The sequence below is a fragment of the Macaca mulatta genome, chromosome 8 (assembly GCF_049350105.2).
Source record: "Macaca mulatta isolate MMU2019108-1 chromosome 8, T2T-MMU8v2.0, whole genome shotgun sequence".
Taxonomy (NCBI): domain Eukaryota; kingdom Metazoa; phylum Chordata; class Mammalia; order Primates; family Cercopithecidae; genus Macaca; species Macaca mulatta.
Window position 1 is genome coordinate 140,740,901 of NC_133413.1, and position 19,601 is coordinate 140,760,501.

Here is a 19,601-nt window from a genome sequence, read left to right on the forward strand (position 1 = left end):
ATGTTCAGGCAAGGAAGAAAGCAGGTGCTACCTGAGGTCAGGCAACAGGCTGGCTAGAAGCTGGCCATGTCTGGTGTTTAACCATTTCCCCTTTTCATAGTGAATGCCATTTATTTCTTTCTGAGCCCAAGAGAGAGGCCTTAACAAACTTATTTCCATGGTAAGCAGGAATTTCAGACAAGAGGCTGCATGGGGCAGATAGAGAAGTCACTACTAAGGCGGATACCGGCTGATAAGGCAGAGCTACTCACCACCCGCTAACACGCTAACCCTGAGATGACACTGGCTTCCAGTCTGCTAAGCAGAGAGTTTGAAAACACCCACACTCACTCCTTTTTCCCTTCACTACTCCTACTCACTTGATGTAACTTATAATGCACCAACACACACAAGGGCAGCAGCACACTCAGAACCCAGTTTTTTCTTTTGGAGAAACTTAAATCGAGACCTCACTCAAAGCTGTCCCTCTGTGGAGAAAAGCACTTTCCTAGGCCGCCCAGGGCTGGAACAAGGCAAAGACCACCGTTCTGGTGAAACAATCTGACAATATGACAAATATATAAGAAATTTATTAATATGCCTGGCCTTTGAGCCGCTAATTCCAACTCTAGGAATCTATCAACACTAGTGCAGAATATGACAGATGTACACAAATATTCACCACTCCAATGTGAAAACAGGTCCTCCCTTTGGGGAAACTGCTAAGCCAACTGTTTAAAATACACAATTGGGAGCAACCTAAGGGAGGGAGGGAAACATCATTTAATACAATGACATGTCTTTTTAAATATTATTGAAGTCTTTTTAATGAAATGGAAATGTTCATGATGTGTTAAATGAAAATAAGCAGGACAGAGATATATCTGGGCAAAATACCTGAAGTGACAGTAGTGGCTACCCCTGGTTAGTGGGCTTATGGATGACTTTTAAATTTTCTTTTTTTATACTTGTCCTCATTTTCTACAAAGGGAACAGGTTATTCTTATTCTTTAATAAGAGGAAATTATTAATAACAAAAGTCTGTTAAGAGTAGACTGTAGCTTACGTTAAATGACAGTGCAGGGTTGCAATCAACACTATCCATACTATGGGAAACTACGGGATAAACCACCAGTTTCTTTGGCAAATGAATTACATTAAAAAAAAGAGGGAGGAACCCACAGATTAAAAGAAATTTGAAATATGTCCATGAATTTCAACATACAGATCTCATATGGATCCCGGTTTGAACAAACCATTTTTTTTTTTTAAGAGACAACCAGGGAAATTTGAACAATGACTGAATATTTAATGACACTGAGGAAGTGTTTTTTTCAGATGAGAAAACATATTATGGTTCAGGTTTAATTTTTTCAAGTCCTTATCTTTTAGAAGTACATACTGAAGTATTTGTGGATGAAATGAAATACCTGATATTGCTTCAAAAAATCAGGGAAGGAGAGACAGAAATGAAAAAAAGATTGGCCAAAAGCAGACAATTGTTGAAACTGAATGACAGTTACATGTCACTCTGCTATTGCGTGTGCAAAAATTTAAGTTAACAACAAGCAAACTGGCTGGACAGTTGCTGATGCCTGTAATCCCAACATTTTGGGAAGCTGAGGCGAGATCACTTACACCCAGGAGATAGAACCTGCAGTGAGCATGACTGTGCCACTGCATTCCAGCCTGGGCAGTGTCTCTTAAAAAACAAACAAACAAACACAACAAACAAACAAAGAAAAACTGTCCAAAGTAAAAAACCACTTGGAGGACTGAGCTACTAGTGCAAAACAGACTACAAAAGGTATGGGGGAGGGTGGGAAGGAAGGAGAATCTAATAATGCAAAGTATCATGAAATTATCCAATAATAAAACCCATATGTTTTAGGCCGGGCGCGGTGGCTCACGCCTGTAATCCCAGGACTTTGGGAGGCCAAGGTGGGTGGATCACAAGGTCGGGAGTTCAAGATCAGCCTGGCCAAGATGGTGAAACCCCATCTCTACTAAAAATACAAAAAAATTAGCCGGGCGTGGTGGCACGCGCCCGTAATCCCAGCTACTCTGGAGGCTGAGGCAGAGAACTGCTTAAACCTGGAGGGGCGGAGGTTGCAGTGAGCCTAGATTGTGCCACTGCACTCCAGCCTGGGCGACAGAGTGAGACTCCGTCTCAAAAAAAAAAACAAACACACACACACATGCACAACCATATGTTTTAATCCTAAAGGTATTGTTTTAGTTACAAATTACTTGACAAAACATCTCCAATATAGATCTGTCTCTTTCAAAGTGAAGGGGGAGACTAGTTGGCAGAACTGATCTCAAGCCTCATCATGCTTTTTCAGTCAAATGACCTTTGAGAAATTATTTTTAACTTTTTGAGCCCGTTTCCTCATCCTTCAAATAAGAAAATAGTGGCTTTGTGGCCTAATAAAGTGCTGTGTGGACGAAATGAGAATATATTATAACAGAGTGCAGAAATGCTGAAGAGTAAACTCAGGGCACAACTGCTCATAAAATCGTATGATTCACTACTTACCATCCATAAAGAAAAATCTGAGAGGTCAACACGTTTTGAAACTACCAATTCTCTCATTAATCCCTTTCATACCATATTGTGACTGGCTGCCCCAGATGTATGATATAAATTATCTAGATTTAAATGCCGCCCCCTCAACTCGAAAGAAACAAGTCAGGAGGGAAAAATGCTTTCCTTTTCCACTGGCAGATGCATATCTTGTGTCTCTGTTAGGTGTGTTTGTTTCCACCAAGAAAGTAAATGCTAACCAGACTCTCTTCCGTTTACTTACACTTTGCAGCTAAATCACTAATAACAAAGCAAGGCAGGGTGGCAGTGGGGAGGTGCGGGCTACAGAGCCAGGCAAACCCAGATTTGATTCCCACCTCCATCAGGTACTAGCAGGGTAATGTGAGGGTTTGAAACAGCCTATATAAAGTACTCAGTACAGGCTGGGCACAGGTGGCTCATGCCTATAATCCCACCACTTTGAGAGGCCAAGGGAAGCCAAGGCAGGCCAATCACTTGAGCTCAGGAGTTGAAGACCAGCCTGGGCAACATAACAAAAAAGTACTCATTACAGACTGGTACTCAAAAAGTGACAGCCAACTCTGTGACTAGTATTACTAAGCCAACAGAGGACTGCAGGTTGCAGACACCAAAAGGACAGACTAGGAATCTGGCTTTAGCATTCTGGTCTGCTAAGCATCTGCAGCACAACCTTCAGGAAATTTAGTAGCTGTGGGTTTTTCCAACTGCTCTATGCAATTGGTAGGCATATATATAAAGCCCAGAGAGGTAGACTTAACAGTATTTGGAAAACTTTTTACCAGGCCTGCCTTCAAGATTTACAAATCATATGTAGCTTTGCTACATTCTTCATAATTCTACTCAAATATGTGAATGCTAACTACATTAAAAACAAAACAAATAAAGAAACCTAGGGTTAAAAAGAGAGGGGTGATGTCCCTAAGGTACTTACAATCTACTAAAAGTGAAGACATACATGAACATCAATAAGAACACAACTTAGCTCACCAGCCTATCATTGACAAAACTATCCCAAAATCGGGAGGAAAAAAATCCTACTTCCATGGCCATCCAGTTGGTATTTAATACTCTGTCAGGAAGTTCTTTTATGAGTCTAACCTACACATCTCATGTCTCAGCAGAAGCCTATTTCCTGTTTGTTCTTTTTCATTAGTATTGCATGTATATTTGCATTTACAGCTTTTTTTTTTCTTGAGGATGAGTCTGAGTAGAAAGATCATAAATTGAGTTGAATCCTTTCTAAACCTAGTTCATCATCTGTGAAATGGAGAAAAGGTACCCACCCCACAGAGCTGTTGGGAGGATTATATGAGATGATATGGGTAGGGCAACCAGCACAGTTCCCAGCATACAGTAGGTTCTTAACAGCAATGTTCGCAGATTCTGAAGTTGTTCAAACTCTTACACACAAAATGCAGAAGACTTGGGATGTGACAGCACTGACTTGGCACCAGTTTATTTATTGGGAGGTAGTGTATTCACTTGCCTTGGTACGAAAAATATTACTATTATTAAAGCAGCAGCAGCTGCTGGGCCAGCAGTGAGTGCTTATTTTGATTTGCACTTTGTGGAAATAAGGAGTATCTAATTTTATGTAAACACTATTAATGTGAATAAACATTATAAGGAAAAGGAAATGGGCATCATAAAAAAATGATTAATGAAACATAAAAGAAGGCTCCCCACATTTCAAAACAATGAAGACAATCAAATTTTATTTCGTGTGTAGCTGGGCAGTGAAGAGGCTGTTCAATGGAAGTAAAGCCGTTAGTCCTCACTGGACCTTTAAACAGGCTCCATTATTTAACACTGAGGAAAAACCAAACCAGAAATTTTCTGAAGAGAGCTAAGTTGCCCTGCCTGGTCTTTCACCCATCTGGATATCTATGGAAAGATTATTCAAAGAGCACCATGCCATCACTTTGGATTTAGTGGCAATGGGATGTTTCTTTTCTGGTCACACCCTATGTGGAATGTTGATCTTTCCTGACCACATCAGCAAAGCTAAAACTAGTCAGCACAGTGCTCCGACCACAGTCCTTCCAAGTATCCCAAATGAGTAAGGATCAAGGGGAGGTGAGACTTGCAGAGGGAAGGGGAGAGAAAGTAACATCTTCCAAGTGTCACTGAGTGCCAGGCCTCTGCCTTCCTTATATTCCTACTGATTCTCCCAACAGCTGTGAGGTACTACCATTTCCATTTAACTGTCATGTCAATGAAAAATGAAGATGAGGCAGAAGAACTGGATCTAGTCCCAGCTTTGCTGTGTGATCTGGGTATAAACGGTGTGCTTCCCTATCCCCCTACTCTCCTCTGAGGAAGACCATCACCCCCAGGCTGAAGGGGAGGACTTAGCCCCCCCGATCACACAGCCCTCTCATCCTGGCCAAAGCTGACTGGAGCAAGGGTGGTCTCCTGACCCAAGTGGGGCCAATCCATCCTCCTTCCCAGATATCCTTGCCCCAGAATCAGGTAGACACCAATGTGGTATAGGGCACTGGAGCTGAGAACAATTTGGTGCCAGAGTTGCCATCATCTACCATTTGCCCAAAAGAGAACATCCTCATTTTGTTTCATTCTTGCCCCTCATGTTCCATAAAATATCTCCCATGAATCCTTCCAATAAGTCCCCATTTTGCTTTAACTAATGTATTTCATTTTGCTGGGGGAGGGGAAGGAACCTCTACAACAAAACAGCCTAACACACTTGGCTTTTCTAAGCCACAGCTTCCTCATCCATAAAAAGAGGAGTTGGACTAGACGGTCTCTGAGGCCTTTTTCAGTTCTATAGGAATGTGCATCATAGTAACATAGTTCTCACTATACTTGCAGCCCACTGTGTGCTGGGTGCTATACCAGGCACTGGAGATAAGGCCATCCTGACCCTAGCCTTTCGGTACAATGCTACAGAAATGCAAGGTATCCAGGCTGTTTTAATAATAGAGAGAGCTAAGAAGAGCTTACATTTTCCTCCACCCAAAACGCATCTGGCAGGGAAAGGGATGGCCTAGATTGACTTAGCCAACTCTGCTTTCTATAATAGTTGGTGCCAAAATGCAGTCGTCTTTTGGGCTTTACCTCCTTGGCGCATGAGGTTCTGATTTTATTTTCCCCGCTTTTGAGTGGCTAAATTGGGTGCTGTCTTATCAAAGGGGCACATACCCCAGTTCTTTGGGGGAAAATTATACCATAACTTGGCATGAAAATTTTTTCAGTTCTTACATAACTGACCACAAACAGCACCATAACAGAGGGCTGTTCAGACAGGGCTCTGGGCTGGAAAGAGCCTACTGTGAACTCCAGGATTCTGTTAAGACCAAGTAGAGTCAAGTGCTTCCTGATCTTGACCTAACTCCTGCCCACAAATAATTAAAACTCGTTTTACTGACACTGAAAACAAGCTATGAAGCACACAGAAACGAACATTCAAGGAGAGATCCCTTTTGCTTTAAGGCTTCTGCCTCCTAACCAAAATAGAATTTCTTGTGGTCTCAGTGCTTCAAGCTGTAATCAGTAAAGCACACAACCTAGCTGCCATGCTCTGTACCAGTCAGGGCCAAGGCATAAATGTTTCACCTCCCCATAAACGACCACAATCAATCAATTATGCAGGTACATAATAAATACCTGCATTTATTATGTAACAGAGAAAACAGCTCATTACCCCAAAGCCCCAGCAAGAATCAGAAGGGGCAGCTTTCACACACCAATGGAGAGGATTCTACAAGTGGGGTGTAGAAGCAGGCAGAAAGATTATAGCAGTGATACAAGGAAGCATGGGCAATGAGGTTGCACTGGTAGAGTCCATCAGGCTGGCCTGGGTCAAAGTGGGCAGTACTGGTCACTGGTTCCCTTACTTCAGAGAGTACAGGGCCCACTAAGGGCTGATTATACAGTTACACTGAGTTGACAGTCTGCTTCAGATCAAATTGGCTATGACCATGACCCACAATGGTCAGAGCGTTTGGTGTTGCCCTAGTCCTCTCCTTAGTCCCATCTGTGCTTCCCCAATCCGGGTCCTTGAAGTACACACATCTGACTTTATCTCTGTCACCTGACCTCACCACTAACCCTTCAGAAATGAGTCTACCAAGTCCCATCTTCTTGGTTACACAGGCAATTGTCTAATGCAATAATAGAGGGCAATAGCAACAAGGATAATAAGAACAATCATTTATAGAGCACTTAGCACACCAGACACTGTTGTAAGCACTTTACAGATACCGACTCACCCAGAGGTAGACACTTACCCCCATGAGGAAAGTAGGACACAGTAAGGCTCAGTAACTTGCCCAACACACACTAGAAGTAACAGGGATACGATTAACCTAGGCAAGAGAATTTCGCCCTCCTCAACCCAAGTATTGCTACTGGTCCTCAGTAGAGAGCAGTCCTGCCCATGTATCTCTCCATGAAGGAATGCTTCTGGCCTCATTTGCCTCCTTCTTCCCTGCCTCACAGGAGAGCTGAGTAGTCAGAACTTGACACCCACAGGGCCATACTGTACCGACACATACAGTCACTTGATGAGTGCCGCCCATGCACTGTCTCCTTTAATACTCAAAAAGCAATGTAATTTATTTATCAAATGGAGAAACAGAGGCTTAAACATAAAGTGATCTCTAGCCCCAAAGCTTACTCATATTTAAGTAATACATGTGGGAATGGCCAAGACCAAGATCTGGCTTTAGTCCCCAAATGACTAGGTTACATATATGGAAACCATCTCTCTGAGGCTCCCTGGACAAATAGATAATGAAGGCAAAGGTCTGGGTAGTGTTTGAACATCCAACACCACAAATGGTTTCTGATGAAAGGCTGCTAGCCTAACATCAGGGAAAGCTACTGCAGCCTCACACAGCATGTCTTCTGAGACCAGGACTTAATGACAGCAGACTGGGCTAGCAATATTCAGTTCCAAACTTAAGGTTTACTCTCTACTCTTTCTACCTAGAAGCAAGTTACATGGAATGGTACTGGGGAGGACTCCCACAATGTGAATTGCCAGTTCCCACAGCCCTGTTAAACAGCAGATTGCAAAAAGCCCTGGGTTGGGCAGCCCTGAATTCAAATCCCTGCATGGTTTCCTTCTCATCTTTGGGCCTCAGTCTCCACCTCTCAAAGCAATAGGACTACACTAGATCCGGTGGGTCCCGTCATTCACGAAGTTTCTCCCACGGAGATACAAAGCCCTTCTAGGAAGCCAATCACCTGAATGAGGTAACACTTTGCTTTCCCACTTCATAACTGGCAATCCAAGCATCTGATCAGCAGCAGACGATTAGTCCTACACCACTGAGCTGACGCATTTCAGCCAAAATCAAACACGTTTGGCATGAGAGTTATACCAAACCAAGTTACTAGCAGTGTCCACTAATTTTTCCACAAAGCGGCTACAGACCCCCATCACAGCTTTCACGAGCCTTTTGGAGATCACGCTTCCAGGCTGGCAAATGTCAGACTAGATATTCTCCAAGGTCGCTTTTACCTGGACACTTAGCAATTCCCTGAATAACTAACACTCAGCAAAAACTCAGGGCTGTTGTACGGCCAGGAAGCTGGAAGCAGAGAGCCAGAGAGCCCTGCAGAAACTGCAACTGAAAGTGGTGGTTCTTTAGCCAGGGCTCTGGGCAGCTCATAGGCAAATCAGATTGGGTCAACAGTCCCAAGCATGCCAGGGCGGAGGTGGAAGCAACAGGGTGATTTTCACATCTGCCCAGTCCAAGAAGGATTGCTGGCAGCACTGTCTTTGATCACAAAAGGCAGAGATTTAATGAGGGGTCCAGCAAGAGGTCTCAGAAGAACAGAGAAAAGCAACTGTCTTTTTCATTTTTCTTCCCTCTCCCAAACTCTTTCTCTCTAGCACTAGAAACCAAATTGAGGTAAGAAGACAATTAATAGATGCCTTTCTCACAGGTCTTGCAAGACAAAACAAACTGGCAGACAGGAAGCATAGAAGACAGTGAAATACAGAAGAAACAGAATGGGTTTTCAATGCAGAGATTCTGCATTCAGAGCCTAAGTCTACCATTTACCACTGTGTGATCCTGGACAAGTTATTTAATGTCTGTGAGCCTTTATGTATTCACATGTAAAACAATAATAAGAATGCTATTAGAATAATCTTTTATTAGATGATAGGTGTAAAAAATGTTTTGTAAAACCCAAAGATATATATATGAAGATGTGTGAGGCAGTTCTTGTGTTGTTATAAAGGAATATCTGAGGCTGGGTAATTATAAAGAAAGGACACTCTGCAGGCTGTACAAGCAAGGTGCTGGTATCTGCTTGGCTTCTGGGGAGCCCTCAGGGAGTGTTTAGTCATGGCAGGAAGAGAAATGGGAGCAGGTATGTCACATGGCAAAAGCAGGGGCAAGAGAGAGAGAAAAGTGGAGGACCCAGACTTTTAAAACACTGGATCTCACAAGAACTAACTGAGCAAGAACTCACTTATCACCAAGGGTCTGATGACGCTAAATCATTCATGAGGCATCTGCCCCCACGAACCAATCACGTCCCACTAAGCCCCACTTCCAACACTGGGGACTATGTTTCAACTTGAGATTTGGAGGGGACAAAAATCCAAACCATATCACAAGGACAAAAAGCATTAGCATAGAATATCTGGCTAACAGGCTTGTGCCTTGTTTTAGAAAGAGCATGAGTTCCAACATATACAATTTCCTTCTCCCTTTGATTCTATAGACAGATATATTCACTCACTGACCTTTGCTGGTTTCATCCAGACAAAACCTCATCCTAAGTACCTCCAGACTGGGTCAAAAGCTTGGGCACAGAGCCTTGACTTCCGTGTGGGACAGAAACATTATGGGAAGGTTTGCTTGCCTTTTGTTGTATTATCTTCAAGAGGTCAGAGACAGACCCAAACATACTTTCTCTACTTTAAGCAAAAGAATAAATGTTAATTTTATCTAAATCCTTCCTGAGGTTTTTTTTTAAGACTACAATCTCCTTGAGGGTAATTAACGGGCTCCTTAAGTTTAGCACCTGCAATATAAAGTAGCACTTCCCATTAAGTTTACCAGCTTTTAAAATTTAAGAGGTAATGCACTTGCATTCTTGAGCAAGCGGAGCTGATGAACAAGATCAGATGTCAAACCCTGACCACAGAAATTCTATGCGTAAGATTCACAGAAAAACACTTAAGGACCTAACAGTATTTATCAAAGACTGATGACCTCTATCATCAGCATGGCAGTCACCCAAAAGGACATAGATAAAGGTTGAAACTTAATTGGAAGGTGAGGGAACACATACAGAAGTCTGACTGGCCTGCACGAGGACTCGACGGTAATGCAATTAAACCCAAATCTGATACTGGTCGTATGACCTGGGCGAAATACTTACTGGTTGTAAGACCTAGCTAGGCGAAATACTTAACTGCTATAATCCTCAATTTCTTCATCTATAAAATGGGGCCACTGATGATAGGGTGAAAAAAGGTATTAAATAATAGTATGTATAGGTAGTAGGAAGGTCACTGTTATGAGATAGAGCTTGATACTGAATCTACATTCCCTATCTTCATTCATTTCATCAAACATTTCTATATCTTCAGAAACAACTGAACACACCAGATAAACACGTTAAGAAAAGCCTCTAACGCCAGACCCACACCTGACTGCCACCTCCCATAAGAAAACTTTTAGGCTGCATTTCTTGAGGGCAGGGTTCTTCATATTTGTATCCCCGGGTCTAGCACATTGCTGGGCACATAAGAGGCACTGAACAATCTGTATATTGACTACATGGTAATTTGAGTGATTTCACTTGTATTCCTAGGATGAATGTTCTATACTATTTCCCTCCCCTGGGAACTGCCCCTTTCTAACCTGTTAAAGAGTTTTAGCCTTATTTCTTTATTTCTTAAAGACCACTAGCTTCTCCATAATACAATCTGGAAAACCCCAATACCTCAGCAGGACTTGGAAAATGACTTGTATATAGCAGGGGCTCCCCAAAAATGTGTTGAACAAATGCTGTTCATGGATTATACTCAAATGAGTTCCCACATTTAAATCTGAAAACTCATATCCAAATCTTTGAAAGTACAGGGAAAAAAACAGTATATTTAAGTATCACTATTAAGAACTCTGAAATATAAACATGAAGAAACATTAAGCCTCCAAGGAACTGAAGCACCTTTTTAATCAGACCAAAACTTGAAGGTGCACTGACAGCAAAGTCTCCTATGTTCCCTACAAAGCTACTGAAATATGTTTTTGTAGACATTTAGAATACCTATTTTATGTATTAACTGTCTTAAGATTTCTAAACTCTGGGCCAGGCGTGGTAGCTCATGGCTGTAATCCCAGCACTTTGGGAGGCTAAGGCAGACGAACCACTTAAGGTCAGGAGTTTGAGACCAGCCTGGCCAACACGATGAAACTGTGTCTCTACTAGAGATACAAAAATTAGCCAGGCGTGGCGGTGTGCACCTTTAGTCCTAGCCACCCAGAAGGCAGAGGTGAGAGAATTGCTTGAACCTGGGAGGCAGAGGTTGCAGTGAGCTGAGATCACACCACCGCACTCCAGCCTCAGCTACCAAGTGAGAGCCTGTTTCGGGGGGAGAGGGGAGTGAGATTTTTAAACTCCACTTTATTTGCTAGCCACTCGACCTTAGAGAGAAATCATTTCATCTCTCTGGGCCTCAATTTTCTTCTCCATAAAATAGAGATGATAATTGTTCCTCTTTCAGAGAGCTCACATGACAGGTAAATGTAAGCATTCATGCCATGTGTCTACAGCAGGCAGGGTATGGAGCAGCTGCTCAATAAATGAGCAGAACTGGCCTCCTTCATTGCCACCAAATTAAAATGTGGCCCAATATAAAATAACCAGGTAGACTTTCATTTATCATGCTGGCCTCTCTCTCTGACAAAGGTCCTAAGTATTAGCCACTCTAAGTCTTTAAATGGAGAGTCCCTTCTACTGTCTGGGTCACAGCGGTCCTAAAATGCCTGCCTGCTCCCTTTTAGGGAAAACACTTATACTCTCTTAGTCACTTATTCATAACTTACAAATGGTCATGAGTAAAATGGCACACATAAGTGTGCTTTCGTTGTTGAGTAAGTAAAACACTGGCTTTCTGCTTGGAAAACACTCACGCACCAGGACAAAACCTTGGCAGAAAACCAGCTCATCCGTTCCAGTCACCCCAAGGTAGCCACTCACCGTGTGCCAGCCAAACCGTGAATCCCAGAGCCATGTGCGACCCTTTGCCCCAAAAGGTGAGGTCCAGAAGTAAACTCCTCTTTGCCTCTTCTTACCATATGCGTCTTTTTTTTTTTTTGAGACATAGTCTCACTCTGTCGCCCAACCTGGTGTGCAGTGGTGCAATCTTGGCTCACTGTAACCTCGGCCTCCCAGGTTCATATGATTCTCCTGCCTCAGCCTCCCAAGTAGCTGAGACTACAGGCATGTGCCATCATGCCTGGCTAATTTTTTAGTAGAGATGGGGTTTCCCCATGTTGGCCAGGCTGGTCTCGAACTCCTGACCTCAAGTGAGCCCCCTGCCTCAGTCTCCCAAAGTGCTGGGATTACAGGTATGACCCACCACACCCAGGCTTTCTTACCATGTATTTCTGATCTACTTCCTAGAGTGCTCATCACAGAGATGTAACTAAAAGCATCAACATCTGCGTAACACGCCACATTCTCTACCAAGGAGACATCGTAAAAGGGAGAGTGTGCGTTAATGTGGGGCTCCAATCTTGGAGATCTAAGTTTTTCAGTTGCGCTCTATGTGTGTTCATTAGTGATTCAAAGAGCAAAAAGAGGTCATAAACAGGAAGGTACTCACTAGAACTAGAAAAATATTTTTTTAAAGAGAGAATTCCAAGTTACCCAAATTAATTCCTATTCCGGAGTTTCCATATCACTAAAAAGTACCCAAAAGTTCTCTTCCTAAGAATAACCACAAAACAACACAAGCCACATTCTTAAAGTTTCCAAATATCTCACTTGTGAAGCATATGCCAACAAGATTTTGTGGTATGCCCCCAAATTTTTCTTATATTTTGAATGTGGTAATGTTAAGTCCCATATTTTTAAAGAACTGAATTGCAATCCACCTAAGATATTTGTAATAATGCACAACTTCCATATATGTAAGCATGGGGGAAAAATTAAAATTCAACTATGGTGACTATCCATCAGTAAAAATACCTAAAGCATACTTTTCACATCTATGCAAAAGGCAACCACTCAGAGAGTCCAACCTCAAGAATTAAAATATGCCGACTGGAGACAATGTTTCCCTGACCAACACCTTACTTAAGTTCAGAAGAAAAATTGTAAAATTATCGTGCCATCCTGAAACATTGTTATATTTTTGAGAACAGGGTTATTATCAATATACTCTAACATGACACTTTGAACTTCTAGCCTGGTTTCAAGTTCATAAGTGACCACACTTGCATTATAGTTAACTCTATTTTTCTACCTTATCTTACAACAGTATTTCTCATTTAAAAAAATATTTTATATTTGCTTTTAAATTTATTAACCTTAAACTAATATCAACAGCAACTGCAGGTAATTTAACATTAACCCTCTACTACAGGGTTGCTGGAAAATATGCTCACATACCTCTGCAAACAGCATCACCAAATACTTAATCTTATCACATCCTTCACAAACAGAATACAGCAACAATATCTAAATGTGCAGGAAGAGAACGTTAAAATAACTGGCAGCTCTATTAGCAGGCACCGAAGAACTTATCTAGAAGGAAAATAACCACTCAGTCTAATCAATGTCACATCCTTAGAAGTATACACAATTAGTACAGAAAGAGGATGCAAAATGTTCCTATATCAGCATGTTTCAATTTATTACAATTAAGTGAAAGACAGACCCATGATGGAGTTCAACGCCTGGCAACTCTGTTTAATCCCAAATGAGTGTAACAGACTGGCAGTTCACAAACACCAAAAAAAAAAAGAAAAGAAAAGAAAAAAAATCCATTTATCTCTGGTTTTCAAACAAACCTAGTTAGGTGGTATTTCTCCATCTACTTCACAATTCACTCCCATCACCCAATACTGACTCCAGAGAGAACTCTGGAAGCATGCCGGAATGACACATTCAGTCACAGCACCAAGCAGGCAAGATGGGCCTCAGCACTAACAGAAGTCTCTCCCCTCCTAAAATTTGGGACCCCTCTACCTCTGACTCCCAGTTCTACGTGTGCGGAAACATGAATCAAAGCTCATTTCAAGATCAGTCGGCCCACAGGGGCCCCAGCTTCCCCCTATTACAGAGGGCCGCCCTTGGGGTGGGGGGCTTACATCAGAAAGAGCTCCCCAAACCTCACCTAAACCAGCCACAGCATAACCCACCCAGGGAAAACCATCTCCCTTCCTACCTTCCACCCAATGGTGCCATTTTCAGTTGAAATACGTTTGCCTTGTTTGAAGGGAAGGGATGCTTTTTGGCACTTACTGATGATGCTGAGTTCCAGGGCAAATATCCTATTTTTATCGCGGCCCCAGAAGCTTCTGCAGCTCCTTGGCTTTGAGGTTCCTCTTTGCCCATACCACTCTATCATTAATTCACTGAAAACCCTAAAGAAATCGATTTGGCCTTGGCCCTGCCCCCCACCCCACCCGCAACGCTTTCCTAAAGGGTCCAGATAAGAGGAGCTGTCTGACTGTAGCCTTGGGCCTCCCTTCTCCCTGTCTGTTCAGCTCAAGGCAGCCTGCACCGGTCTCCGATCTCCCTGCCCAGTCTGAGTGCCCTGCGGGCAGGTCTTGCTGGCCCAGCAGCCCTAAGCCCTACCAAACCCTCCGGGTTAGGGGAGCCGGGTGGGAACCTATGTGCACAGATCTCTTTCCATCTGGGCTTCAGGCACCAGAGACTAGCAGGGAGAAGTCCTGGAGTGGAAACAGTCCCAGCCCGAGTTCTCTCTGGGTCCTTTGGGATTTTTCCACCCGCCCTTGCCTCCGCAGCTACGCCTGCCTGGCCCAGCCGGGCCGCTGAGAGGTGCGTTCACTGCCCATCTCCTAGTCCCTTGCTGGTGACCTTGGCTGCACTGCTTCGCCTCTGTGCCCTCGGTGGCCTGACGCCACCTACCTGGAGGGTTACAGGAGGGTCACGAAGATGTGGAAGCGCTGAACAGTGCATGCCAAGGACAGGACTTCCATCTTCTGTCCTCCCTGGAGTGTCCACAGCTCGCTCAGTCCTCTCCCACCTCCAGTCCCCAGGCCTTTCAACCCGCACGACCCCAGAAGAGGCGAAGGGATGGGGAAGGGGCCGCCCGTCCGAAGTCCCTTATTCACCCGGCGGCTGCCTGAGGGGGTGTGGCGCCCCCGGCCCCCGCGTCCCCTTCCTCCCAGCTCCGAGGAGATCCTCCAGCTGCGCGGCGGCAGCGGCGAGCGCGGACGGCAGGGGTCCCGGCCCGACCTACCTCCTCCAGCAGCGTGACGGTGTTTCTGCAGTTGTGCAGCCGCGTGGTGAAGCTGGACGTGGTGGGCGAGTTGTAGTCCTCGGTGGTCTCGGCGATGAACTCCGAGACAGAGATCTGGTCCGGCATCCTGCCGGGGGGACGAGACACAAGCGGGGGCGGGGGGTGAGTCACGGCGCAGGCTCCCGGGGCCGCGGGCCGCCCGGCGGCTCATGAACCCCGGCGCGCAGCCCGCCACCCGCCGCCCGGCCTGGCGCGCGGCTCCCGTCCCCGGCGGCGGCGAGAGGGAGGGAAGGAGGCGGGTGTAGGCAGGCGGCGGCGGCGGCGGCGGCGCTCTGCGCGGGGCCCTTCAAACTCCAAGCCGCGCGCGAGGCAGGGGGCTCTCCGGGACCCGCCTCCCTCTGCTCATGCCGGCGGCGGCAGCTCCTCAGCAGCGGGGGAGGGGACGCGGCTGCGCGCGGGGTCTTCGCGGGGGTCTGGGCTCCAGCCGGCCGCTGGGGCGTGCGCGGGCTGGGTGGCTAGGGCGCCGGGCGCTGCCTCCTCAGACGCGCTGACAGGCGGCGGCGCGGGCCTGACTGACTGAGCTCACACTCCCGCGGCGGGCGGGCGGGCGGCGCTCGCGCTGCAGTCACGGGGACAAACAAGGAAGTGCTCTGCGCACGCGCGCCGGCCCCCGCCCTGCCCCCACCCCCCCGCGCCCCGCCCCCGGCCCGGCCCCCGCCCCGCCCCGCCCCGCCCCGCCCCGCCCCGCCCCGCCCCGCCCCGTCCCCGCTCGCTCACCGCCCCCAGGGCCTGGCTCCGACTCGGCCGCTCACGACCCCGGCTGCGCTGCACTGGGGCTCCGGACTCCGGAAGCCCGAGTCCCTGGTCCGCCTCCGGAGCGGTTACTTCAGCGAGCTCGTTACGCCAGCGTTTTGCAAGAAGGGGGCCCAAAAAAGTTGTACGTGTTCTTTTTTAGTCGCGTGTGGGTGCAGGAAGTGAGGCCCCGGGAGAGCCGCCTCCTATTGAGAGGGCCGCCGACCCCGCGAAGGAGGCGCTGGGCGCAGGGGCGGCCTCCCGGGGCCCGGGCTTGCAGCTGCCCTCTCGCCCGCTCGCCCCATCTCTCTGCAGAGTGCTCCTCGCCGCTTAAAGGCTGGTTTCGTGCAGTTGGCTTAGGTTGCTACAATGCAGCGTGAAGACGAATGAAGGGTTTGGGGTTTTTTAAAAAAAAAAAAACTTTCTAATCTTTCGTTTGCACTTTTTTTTTTGTTTAACTCGCAGGAAAGCCGAGGGTCAGGGAATGTAAAAGGCATTGCCCGAGTTGCAAATGGTGTTCCATGCTAAGCAGATGCCAAATTTCGGTGGAAAAAGTACCAACAGATACCTCACTCCTCGGCCTTGACAGATGGCTAATTTTAAAACTAGCTCAATCTACTTAGTCCGAAGAATCCATTTAATTTCTCACCATTCACTGAGTATGAAATTGGTTTAAAAGAAGAAGGAGGATTAAAAAAAGCTAGGTCTTTGGGAAGGGCCACAGGATTGGTACCTGTAATTCAAGCCAGGAGAGCCTTTGATAGCCTTAGGGTGCAAGGCTGAGCCTGTCCTCCCTAACACACACCCACTGCGCCGTACCCCTCATCCCCGAAAATGGGCTCCTGCCATCTTGCACTGTTACGCCTCAAATCCGTTCTCTGGTTCTTACCCCTGACTACAAGGGAGTGCCCCAAAGCAGGGATCTTGTCTTAGCCTTGGGCCTGCTACAGAGAAGTAGTAGAGTGGCTGTCAAAATAAATCACCTCATTAACTCTCAAATATTTACTAAGCACCAACTATGTGCCCTGGAGATTGAGTAATGCCAAGGCCCCTGCTCTCATGAAGCTTACCTTCTAGGACAGAAATAGACAACTCACAATAAAGTGGAGTAAATATAAAGTAAGAAAGTGAAGGAGTGGCTATAGTATAAAGAATCTGCAGAGAAGGCTTTGCTGACAAGGTGACATCTTGAGAAAAGGATGACAAAAGTAAGTCACCCAGATAATCCTGTTGTCTATGGCATCTTGGGCCCTCAGTTGCCTCACGTGAAAGCAAAAGATAAGGACACCAACCCTAGGACCTGGCTGTTCTGTTGAGTTCACTGATGATGGATGACAAAGTGCTTTGTGCACAGGAAAGTCATTAGACAAGTGTGAGATGTTCACCTCCCTCTATTGCCTGTACTGAACCTGCACCGTGCCTCCAGTGAGATGCTCATCAGTGTCCTCTAAGAGGCCATGCTTCAGGTAGGCAAGTGTTCCAGCTAATTAAAGGGAGAATTTTGTACAGGGAATGTACATAAATATCCTTCCCTGGCAAGGGGAAGTTGAGAAATCAACTTAAAAAGACATTCTTTAAAAAATTAGTAAATAAATAAACAGGCACCCAACTTTGTCCTCATTAGCACTTTAAAAGCTTGGCTTGGGACACACCAAGTTTGAAGTTCAGGGGAGACAGCCAGATGATGATAGCAGGCAGCTGAAGAGCCATACCTGGAGGTCACTTGCTCATGTGCTGTAGTTGACAGAACATGGTCTTTTGAAGTATGAGCCACCCAGGAGAAAATCCTACCATCCTTTCCCCACATACTAACCAAGTCACCCTGCATCTGGAAAATTCTGTGACTTGGAACAAATATGGCCTATACCGGTTGAGCTAATTAAGCTGAGACTCAGTTACCCCATGGAGCACTGACAACACACAGCACTTAAGACTTCACTCCAAGAGAGCCTTCCTTCCTCTAGGCTGGAAACAAATTCAGACTTGGATTCTTGCATTTATTCTGTTCTCCCATCTATTCCAGGTAGTCGTCTAGCACCTGTCACCTCCACTGAGCTGGTAGTTCTTTCCATCTTCTTCGTCTGGCATTATAGTAAAGACTCAATAAACATGAGCTGTTATTAAAAGCCAAAAGTCAGTGTTTAATTGCCTCAATTCCAAGAGGACTTGGGTTCCAGAGTTTTCCCTCCTAGTAACTGATGCTGTCATCTTGGGCCTTGGTGCTATCCTTTGTAAAATAAAGGAGTGGGTGTGTCAAAATGACCACAGATTCCTCCCAGCAAGAGCCGACTTGTGTATACAGTCAGCTCTGCAGATGCAAAGAAGAAAGATTATTACAACAAGCTAAGCTAACTGCAGTGGTGGACAGCTGGAGATTGCTTTCTTGACTGAATTCACCAAAGACTCCAAACTGCTGCCATCAATTTCTGTTTCAGTTTCATTTGAAGATTACGTTATGTATCTGCTCCTCCCCCGTCTCCTTCAGCCAAGAAAGGAATATGCTCACAATGAGATATTGTGCTCCGGTAAGTATATACCTCCCCAGACTGGTCTGCAATTAGAATTTCAAAGGTTCACACCTCTACCCACCATTTCTGGGCCACAATCCTCTTTAAATTTGAAACCATGCCTCAGTGAAAACCATCTGCACCTCTCCTTTTCTCAAATACTCTGAAAATCATTCCTGGATATCTAAAAGCAAATAGAGACTGACATGGGAAAAACATAAATGCTGGATTTCTTTGTGTGGAGCTGCCTCTAAATATACACCATCCTCCCCAAAGCCAGGAAACATGTGCACACACACATACCTGTGTGCACCTGGCTTTATATAAAGCAACCATCATCTCCGTTGTCGTCGTCATAATAAGACTGTTCAGCACCCTTGTCCTCCTCATGTCTGCCTCTTACTCAGCACTGCTGACTGAGGTAACACCATGATTATGGCAGGATGCACTTTGTCTCCTTGAAAAAAGGCAGCAGGAACAGTGGTACCTTATTCTTCTGAACAGCAATGGCGCTAATGAACCACTTGCCATCAGGGAATTGGCTCTCAGTTACATTTCCAGTTGCAGACCTCACTCTCATTCATCTGTCTTATAACCAAGGAGGGTGCATTTGCAAGATGACTGACCAGAAACCAGAGGTGGGGGAGTGCGGGTGGGGAGTCAGAGGTGCTCTCTGGGCCCAAGAAACCACAAGGAGCCCTTGGTGCTCTGATCCGCAGTGTTAGCCAGCGACAGCTTCATCACAGGCTCCTGATGCCCTCATGGAACAAGGACAATGGCTGAAGTGGGAAGGGAACACACTTTTTATTACATGGACCTGAGCTTAAATCTCTACTTTGTTGCTTATTCGCCTTGTTTTCTAAACTATGTTTCAGATTATTATGTGAAATGAAATGAGAAGATATGGATACATAGGCTGATGCATAGTCAATAATCAATGTGATTTCCCTTTGAACTCCCCTTTTCTGTGAAAGATGACTATAAATACATCTGCTTTCATTCCACCACTCAGATATCTCTAAATTAGTCACTAGGAGGAGGAAAGGAGGGAGAGGGGAAGGCTGCACAGTAATTCCCAAAGTCTGGGATCTCAGATTTGGGAATAAACAGTCCTCAGAGACCTCGCTTATTCTCAAAGTTTCCTTTGTTAGGTCAGATGCATTAGTGATGGCTTGGATTTTGGAAGTAAATAAATAGTATCTAGAATCAAACTGGATGAATACCAATCAAGATGAGAGTAAGTTAAGACCAACTCACTAAAATAAAATAAAAGCCGATTTTCATGTAACACAGTCCCTGTAAAGAAGGATAATCTGAGCAAAAC

General features: G+C 45.4%; 1 protein-coding gene across 4 annotated transcripts in view; it reads right to left on the reverse strand.

Moving 5' to 3' along the window:
- Positions 1–19,601, reverse strand: part of ASAP1 (ArfGAP with SH3 domain, ankyrin repeat and PH domain 1) — a 395,945-nt gene that overhangs the window by 297,504 nt on the left and 78,840 nt on the right. For 2 of the 4 annotated variants that reach the window (XM_015145993.3, XM_001084688.4), the window contains exon 3: positions 14,979–15,105. The exons of the other annotated variants lie outside the window; for them this stretch is intronic. In XM_015145993.3, coding sequence (XP_015001479.3) covers positions 14,979–15,105 — 127 coding nt within the window. The remainder of the gene's footprint in view (positions 1–14,978; positions 15,106–19,601) is intronic. 4 annotated transcript variants of the gene reach the window in all.